The following is a 9452-nucleotide window of genomic DNA, read 5'->3' on the forward strand; positions in this document are numbered from 1 at the left end:
AAAGATAAAAATGTTTATTTTATTACCACACTGATACAAGTATTCTTATTTCTCTAAAATTTCTAATTGTTAGGATATCTCAACCATGATTTCGCCAAAAAAAAAAACAAGTATGATAATAAGTCACATAGATACACTTTCAAATGTACTAATTATGAGTTATATAGTGTAAGTATTGTGATTTTAAGTGTATTAATCAGGAACGGATAAATTTTATTAATAAAGACTGTTATAAGTATTATACTATAGTGTAATAATATCATAACAATTTAAAAAAGAAAAACAATCGGACTAAACATTCATGAATAACTTTAAATTATAATTAATAATTAAGAAAGGTGTATTTAACAAAATTGATTTATATAACTACTTTTAAAAGAATTAATATGAAATAATAATTTATTGATATCACACTAATGTTTTTTAACATTATAACATAATTTTTCATATGATAATATTATAAAATAATTAATTAAAAAATTTGTAAAAAACAATACATAATGGATCTATGCAAAATAAACTATTTTTATTAAAAGGTAACCTCTAGGAAAGTTAGAAAAGTTTGAGATAATAAAGTTAAAAATTAATAAATCTCAACTATCGATTACACAGTTGTGGGAATATTGTGTAACCAGACATTCATTTCATTAATAAACATCTATGCATATTTTAATAGGCACAAAATATTTTAAAAGGGAAATAAATAATAATCATTAAATAAAAAGAGTCATGCAAAATCATATTTATGTTTTTCGAACTTTTTATTTGAATAGATATTTAATAATTATAGTTTATAATATAATTTATCATTACCTGACTTACTTTTAGTATTCAATAAAAAATGATTTTTATATATTGTCATACCCCAAATTTGCCCGCCTTATTTCTAACATTTAAGTTATTTTTTAACTTTGATTTTATAAGTTTTTTTTATTCAACATTACTAACATTTAATAGTATTTTTTATACAGGTAACAGTTACTTTGAATTATTTGTATTTTCTAAATAATAACAAATATTTGTGTTTTTCCTTCATATACTTGTGAATGCCATTTTTATCTTGAATGAGCATAATGGTATAGCGGGTAATAAAGTGAATGTAAGTACTTGCCTGTGTGAAAAGACTAGAGTTTGAATCCTATTTTCTTTATATTTTATGTTGTTTATTATTTCACTTTATTATTTTAATAAGAACATTAGACTTTTACATTTTTCTTTTTTAAATTATGATTTTAGGGGGCATTATGTTTAATAAATAGTATAATCAGTAGAATTTTATTTTTATTAATTTTTTGTTAGTTTAGAAAATATTTAATTAAGGATTTTTATTAGTAGTTTCTTTATTTAGGCTATAACTAAAAGACAAAAATAAAAAAATATTATTATTGGTGATCATATTTTCTTTACAGTTTTAAATTTCTTTCTAATTTTTACTATTATATTAAGATTTATTATTATTAAAAAATATAAAAAAAATTAAGTTGGTCAAAGATATTTCTCTATCACGTATGATCAAGCAACATCTATCTTGCCAAAAGTTCCAAGACATTCACGACAAAATCATTAAAAGTCTTTCCAAAACCAGAGACGACAATATCAGTAATATTCCAAAACATCCCCAAAACAAGAATCATCAAAATTGAAAGAAATTAAAATTATAGACAAAGCTCATAATATCAGTTAATGTGCTTGTTCAATACCATTTTTGTGGCGTGATTTTAAGACTATAAGTACAAGAAAAAGCTCGTACAAAAAAGGGGGAGAAAGATCGGAACCAAGAAACCAACAACTATCCTCTAACAGTCACACACACGCCCGTATATACATATCACCATATCTCTCAATCATAACCTTGAATCTCCCTCAAACGCCAAATAACATGTAAATAAAAAACACAAAGTAAAGCGATAGCCATCACCCAGCTCGACACCGAAGCCGTCTCCCTCGACGCACAAAAACGCAAATACGTGACCACCGTGGCAGCCACGGGTCACGATATCACCACCACGCCGACCGCCTCCGTTCATCTCACCTACCGCGAGCACCGCCATACACCGTCGTTCAAGTTGTTCCGCCTCCAGGCAATACTTCCGATCTACACCACTGGTGGCCGACCCTCCACCTACGACTTCTACCCTATTACTGGTAATCTCTTCACTCTATATTCTTGATGTAATGATCTGTTGTGTTTGGATGTGGTAGGATGAGATTATTGACCACATTGGAAGATCTGCTTTTTTTCTGAAACGTATTTCGAGAAGCGTTAAAATTTTGGAGAAAGAAGGAAGTAAATTGTGGAAGAGAGAGAGAGTAAAGTCTCTTTGCAATTTTAGTTTATTCTGCTTATTTTCTATTAATTTCATTTTTTTTTTATTTTTAATAAATGGCCCTGCCACATGGTATTGATTCAATTGGATGATAGATTGTTTTGAATTTTTGAACTGGTCAATTAAGGATGCTGTTACGTTAAAAAAGGCACTGCATATTACATATTGTTGATTTGGTTTTATCTAGGGATGTCAACGGGGCAGATATTGTTCGGAGGATGCTTCTCCACTCCCCGCCCCGTCCCTAAATTTAGTCCCCATCCCCATCCCCAATCCCCGCCACGGGGGAATATTTCCCTCCATCCCCATCCCCACAGATCCCCACGGATATCCACGGAGATCGAATTTTAAGAAAATTTCTCCACTTTTTGATCAAAACTATGACACTAGTATTTTGTTTTTTTTTTCCGTATTTTTTAAAACGCATATATTTGCATCTTTATTTTATAAAAAAAATCAAAATACATCTTGCATCAATAATAAATAAAAAAAGCAAAAGAACTTGATGTTACTAATATTTTTTATGTAAAAATAAATAAATAGTAACATAACTTCTTGCTACCGTGCTTCCACTAATTTACCACCACAATACCAATGTCGTCCAGCGCAAGTGGTTGATTATGTGTGACAAATCTATAACTTTTAATGACTCTTCATTTTCTAATACATTGTAAAATTATATAATTATATAATATATAAAATATATAAATTAACATATATCTTCGGAGTCGGGGAATCCACGGGGACGGAGGATACAATCCCAATCCCCGCCCCAAAGTGTTATCGGGGGAACTTTTCCCTCCATCCCCATCCCCATGGGTAAAAAATCCCCAACTTCGGATCTCCGCACAGATATTCCCCACAGGGATCCCCATTAACAGATGCAATTGACATCCCTAGTTTTATCTTTAGTAACTTGAAAAAATCACCATGTGTTTCTATTTATTTATAATCTATTACTAATATTATATATATGATAAGGAATTAATTGTTTTTATACAATCAAGGTGAGTAAGTTTAGTTTTAAGATAGAATAAATATTTAATAAAAAAGGTTTTGTTTCTTTTAATCCATACAAATACAAATAATAGGTTTTATATCATTAGGCTATTTAATTTAGTTTAATTATAAAAAATATATAAAAATACAAAAACATGTAAAATGAAAGAAATACAAACAAATATGTGTCTTATTTTAATGAACAAAAATTAAACTTATTTTATTTAATTCAAACATAACAAAATTCAATATTATTTTTTAAAAAAGATTGTGTGATTTCTTTTAAATTGAACTTCGAACCACGCCTACGACTATGCAATTTTCAAACCTGGCGTATTTCAAAGGATCTTTTGAAAACAATTACATGATCCTATAAAAAACACCAACCTAACAATATGAACTACGGTACTCTGACTTCCTCATTGCACTAGAGGATACGTAGGCATAGGGTTTCGAAACCCTAGCGAGTATAACTATAAAAAAATACTAACATTTGGTTTAAATCTCTTAAAAAGTCATTTTTCTGATATGGGTAGATGAACGTTTACCGTATCTAAACTTTAAATCTATATAACAACCTAAACCTAGAAGGGGTCCTCTTGAATACAAGGGAGACGAAGGGTGCCTAACACCTTCCCTTCATTTAACCGACTCACGAACATAGAATCTCTGAACCATAGGGTAATCCGTTTAATTCCCTTCCTTTAGGATAAAAATAAATGGTGGCGACTCTTTACCTTAAAATTTTAGGCCGGTTCCTACAGCTGGCGACTCTGCTGGGGACCCTTAAACTTAGAGTCGACCCTACTTTTAGGTTTAGGTTTTACTTGGGATTTTTATTTTAGTTGGTTTTATTTGTTTAATTAATATTTCATTTATTTTATATATTATTCATCTTTCATATGTATCTGCTTATTTTTATTTTATTATTTGTGTGATGGGAAAAAATTTTGTGATGAGAAATGTGGAAGTAACCATAGAAAATGAAATGTCAATTGGCCACGAGGGCTAATCTGCCCCCTGTGCGTTGTTGCGACTATTTCACCTAGAGTCAGTCTTATCCTAAGAAGTATCTTTAGAAAGAATATTCTTTCGGAGGTAGGACTTTGGATTTAACCTACGACTCTTTGTAAAATCCAAAACAAAAATTATGGTGAGACCTTTGTACGACCTAAGAGACAAAATCTCGGTTTACAATAAGGCTCCACTTAAGGGAGGCCCTTGTACCTTTCCCTTTGGTGTTATCCATAAACCCCTTAAGAAAAAGACTACCTTTATGGGAGTGTAGATTGCCCGTAGAACGAACCTAGGAACTTACATACTTAAGGATACTCTTTATCTCATCACTACAAATAATTTCATTCACATGAATACAATTTAAATATTATTTTTAACTAAATCAATTATTTCTTTCCTTAGTGTGTTTCTATTTTATTTAATTGGTGTTATTTCCATACTCGTTTTAATTGTTTATTTCATTAATTTCTTTCATCATTATTATATATATTGGTGAGATTTTTTTGGTGTGAAGAAATGGAAGGAACCTTAGAAACGAAATGTCAATTGGCCACGAGGGCTAATATGCTCTCTGTGTGTTGTTGCGACTATTTCACCTAGAGTCGGTCTTATCCTAAGAAATACCTTTAGAAAGAGCACACTTTCGGAGGTAGGACTTGGGATTTGACCTACGACTCTTTGTAAAACCCAAACAAAATTTTATGGTGAGACCTTTGTACGACCTAAGAGATAAAATCCCGGTCTACAATGAGGCTCCACTTAAGGAAGGCCCTTGCCTTTCCCTTTCGTGTTATCCATAATACCCTTAGGGAAAACTACCTTCATGGGGAGGATAGAATATCCATAGGACGAGCTTAAGAGTACACATACAAATGATACATTTATCATCCCATCCTTCATAAGAAGCCTCCCACAATGGGGCATTCTTTTATAATCCTACACCCGTAAGGGTTACCTTCCGTCTATTACTACAATCCAAACTGGTTTAGGGCAGTACTGCCCTAGCATTTATATGCGTCAGTTTTTTTGTCGTATTCCCTAGTCTGTAGGGATTTCCTCTTTTATATTATAATACCTAGCCTATAGGGGTTCTTTTTTGTATGACATTATCCATAACCCTTAAGGGGTTTCTATATGTTTATCCCTTAAATAGTGTGGGGGTATCCTTATGGTAATCTTCACCCTACGCCACATTGCATTGCATGTCCATGAAAATTGTAGCATCCTCAAAAGTAAAAACAAAATATATATTCGCGTACCATTACATCAAACATCATATGAGTTTATTTCTCTTATCATTCATGCATCTCATGCATTTCTACCAGGAGCTTATTTCGCACCTTGACTTGTTATTTAGAATCAAAAGACCGCAAAACTGATTTTACGACATTCGAGGTTTATCATGGAACAAATTCAGACAGAGATGGCAGAGATTAGGGATCAGATGGGGACTAATATGGGTCAGTTTGTGGAAGCTGTTCAAGTCATCTCCAGTGGACAAGAAGGGTTGAGGCAGACTGTTCAGAGGCCAGATATTACTGTTAATCCAAGTGACGTTCATAAGAAATTTGTCTATCTTACCCAAGAGGTTCCTTTGAATCAGAATGTCAGAAACACTGTTCAAATTCCCGTCAACGAGACTCTACACCTTGAGAATCTTTCTGTTTCGTCTTATGACACCTTTAAGTTCCCGATGGATGAAGATGAGGATAAGTTTCGTCTTTTGGACAAGAGATTGAAAACTATTGAGGATCGTGATTCCCTTGGTTTAGATGCTGCTAGTTTATGCTTGGTGCCTGGTATCAAGATTCCTCCTAAGTTCAAAGTCCCCAATTTTGAGAAGTACGAGGGTACCACTTGCCCGATGACACACATAAAGGCATTTTGCAACAAGATGGCTCCTTATGCAGAAAATGATAAGCTTCTAATACACTTATTTCAAGATAGTCTTAGTGGGGCGTCTCTTGAATGGTATACCCAGCTTGAAAGGACCAACATACGAACTTGGAAAGATCTAGCCAAAGCCTTTTTGAAGCATTACAAGCATAACAGTGATATGGCTCCTACCAGAATTCAACTTCAGGGTTTGACTCAGAAAGTTGATGAGTCTTTTAGACAGTATGCACAAAGATGGAGAGAGCTAGCTGCCAGAGTTCAACCCCCCCTTTTGGAACGAGAACTTGTTGACATGTTCATAGGCACTTTGCAAGACCCCTATCTGAATAGGATGGTTGGATGTACCGCTTCTGAATTCTCAGCCTTGGTTGTCACAGGAGAAAGAATTGAGCACGGTCTTAAGACTGGTAAGATTCAGGATGTTGCTACTACTTTTGAATTCCCAGAGCAGGATGATGAAGAAACAAGTACAATTTCTGAAGTTGAAGAAGAAGGTCATGCTTATTCTCCAGTTCAGATCCTTTGTTATCAGATGACAGAAGTTACTCCTAATCAGGATGCTCCACAAATCTGTGCCGCAACTATTAGTCAGCCACCAATTCAGTTTGTTCAACAAATGCCATATCAATCAGTTAAGTATGCTCCTCTGCAGCAAAACTATCAACATGATCATCATCAACAGGGTAGGCAATGGTACAGGAAGCCAAAGAGAGTGTTTGACATGATTCCTATGCCTTATAGTCAATTGTTATCTCAGTTACTCGAGCTTTCTTTAGTGGAAACCAAGAAGTTGGATCCTGTTATTCCTCCTTATCCGGTGAAATTTGATCCCAACGTCAGATGTGGTTACCATGCTGGGGCACCTGGTCACTCAATTGAAGATTGTAAGCCATTCAGAGATAAGGTACAAGACCTAATTGACTCGAAGACTATTGTTTTTACACCAAACGGTCAGAATTAAAGTTTCCTTGCTCAATTGAGCGTCAAAACTACTAAGTGCGTCTTCTGAAGCAATAAGTCTAGACAGAATCAAGTCTCCTCAATGTTGGCAATCTTTGTTTCATTTTGCACTCTCATTTGTAATTTTCTTGTTTTGTTCAGTACTTTATTGTATGCAGAACTTGTTTGGTTTTGAAATAATAATCATAATGCATTGAATATTTTTGTCATGAAGCAATCCATTCGTTTTCACTCTTAATCACTTTTATTTGCTTCTTGTGATACTCAACTCTTGTTTAAAAAAGTAAAGTAACTCTGGAGGGAGGATGATGAGCATGATACCAAGATTTTCAAATGGTACGCTTTTGAATAAAACCTTGCTGATGATGTACAGGCATTGTTTCAAATCCCCAAACAGCGGAAATATAAGGGAGATAGACCTTCGTTAACCCCTTTGAGCCTTGGAGTAGAAGTTTCTTTTCTGTTGAAAGAAACCCTTCATTTTTAACCCTGGGGCGGGTAGTTTTCAGTTAATTTGATCGAGCGTTCAAATTTTAAAAGGAGTGTCCTATTTGGGGATCACCACACCTTATCCCTCACACGTCAAGAGGTCGAAAAAAAATCAAAACCACAATGGTTATCCCTCACCGACCAAGGACTAAGACAGTCACAATTCTTTCAAAAAGTCAAAAGACTTGAGATCACACGACTTGTTCAAAAAAAAGAATGAAAAAAAAAAGAAAATAAAGAAGGTCCTCTAAGTCAAAAATATGAAAACAAGTGACTTAAGAAAAAAACTTTGGGGCACCCCGATGGACTTCAAAATCAAAATTCAAAAGAATTTGTCCAGGAAAAAGTTAGGGAACAAAAAAGCAAAACAGAGTGAAGAGCCTTTAAGGCACAAAAGGATTACGAAATAAATATCCTCAGCAAAGAACAAAGTCGTGTGATCAGACACCAAAGAACAAAAGGTGAGTGACTGTCATGTCCAAAAACAAACTCATCGAATCTTGAACCGCATCAAAACTCCTCTTGAGATATGAGTGCTCATATCAAGTTAACTGAATATAGAATTGGAGAACATCATGGAGAATGGGCGGGCACCAAATATCTTTGAGCCTTAAATCCTATTTTTTTTAAAACCGTGAACCAGGCCACGTTACAACTCTTAAAAGTCCTAATTGAAGCATGGGTTAATTCGAAAGCATACTATAAACGAGAGTACAGTAATCTGACTCCTTTTAACTTTGCTAAAACCTTTGAGTTGGTATCACACCATCTTTCATACAAAAAAAGAGAAAAAATTCGATGTTACAACATCCTTTCAATAATAAATCTTGTAAGTTTCAAGACAAACATAGGTTTTGCATTAGAATTTTGTTTCTTATGATAAACATTCTTTGCATATGAAAAAGTGTTTGACATCAAGGAAACATTCATAATGAGCTTCAAATGAAAAGTTGCGTCCTCCCGAAGGACAAGTTGTCATTAGAACTCTGTCGAGTTGGGGAAAAAATATCTCGAAGTACAATTACCCTAAGGGGCACAGAAGAAAATGATAGTACTCGTTGAGTAAAAAAAATCCAGTTAATTTGGGGCAATCAATTCGAGATATGATCTCTCAAAGATTCAGACAATCTAGGGCAGTTATGTCAACACTCAAAGAATCTCTCATAATGTTGAGTAATCTGGGGCAGTCAGGTCAAGATACGGAGAACCTCTCAAAGTGTTGAGTAATCAGGGTCTGTTACCCAAGCATCATTCAAGCCATCACAAACTTGGGCAAACCATGGGCAGTGTTCCACGGTTCATGTCACAGGGGCATGTTACGTATGATGGCATAAATTTCAAGAAGTCCTCATGAAGCAGATCCCTTCAAAAGCCCTACAGATTGGGGCAAGATAGTATACTTGGGCTTTTCCTCCTTTTTAAGGATTGATCGGTTTAAGTCCGGGCGCAGTCTATACAACTTGTGAATTCGAAGAAAATGTCGAGAAGTCAGGATCGTTATCTTCAACAGAAACCAGATTGTTGCTGGCCTTCCAGCATCAAGGATGTATCTTTATCCCCAGCTTATTTAGAGATTTAAGTCCAGATGGTTGGCATACCTCAGCAGATGTTAAAAGACTCCTTTCTTTAAGCTCCTGGTAGTTATCTTTGCATGTCGCATTGCATCCTCCAAAAACGCGTAGCATTTCCACTTAGGTGGAGCATTACGCTAAAAAAATATATAATAAAAAAATTTGATGATTCAAACATACATCGAAGCATAAG

The 9452-nt window shown here is 34.2% G+C and overlaps 1 protein-coding gene across 1 annotated transcript; it reads left to right on the top strand.

The window, feature by feature from the left end:
• The first annotated feature begins 5745 nt into the window (after positions 1-5745).
• On the top strand, positions 5746-7200 carry LOC131597083 (uncharacterized). Its single transcript, XM_058869798.1, has 2 exons — positions 5746-6142; positions 6254-7200. The coding sequence occupies exons 1-2, from the start codon at positions 5746-5748 to the stop codon at positions 7198-7200; spliced, it is 1344 nt and encodes a 447-aa protein (XP_058725781.1).
• The last annotated feature ends 2252 nt before the right edge of the window (positions 7201-9452 follow it).

The sequence above is a fragment of the Vicia villosa genome, linkage group LG4, assembly GCF_029867415.1.
Source record: "Vicia villosa cultivar HV-30 ecotype Madison, WI linkage group LG4, Vvil1.0, whole genome shotgun sequence".
NCBI lineage: Eukaryota > Viridiplantae > Streptophyta > Magnoliopsida > Fabales > Fabaceae > Vicia > Vicia villosa.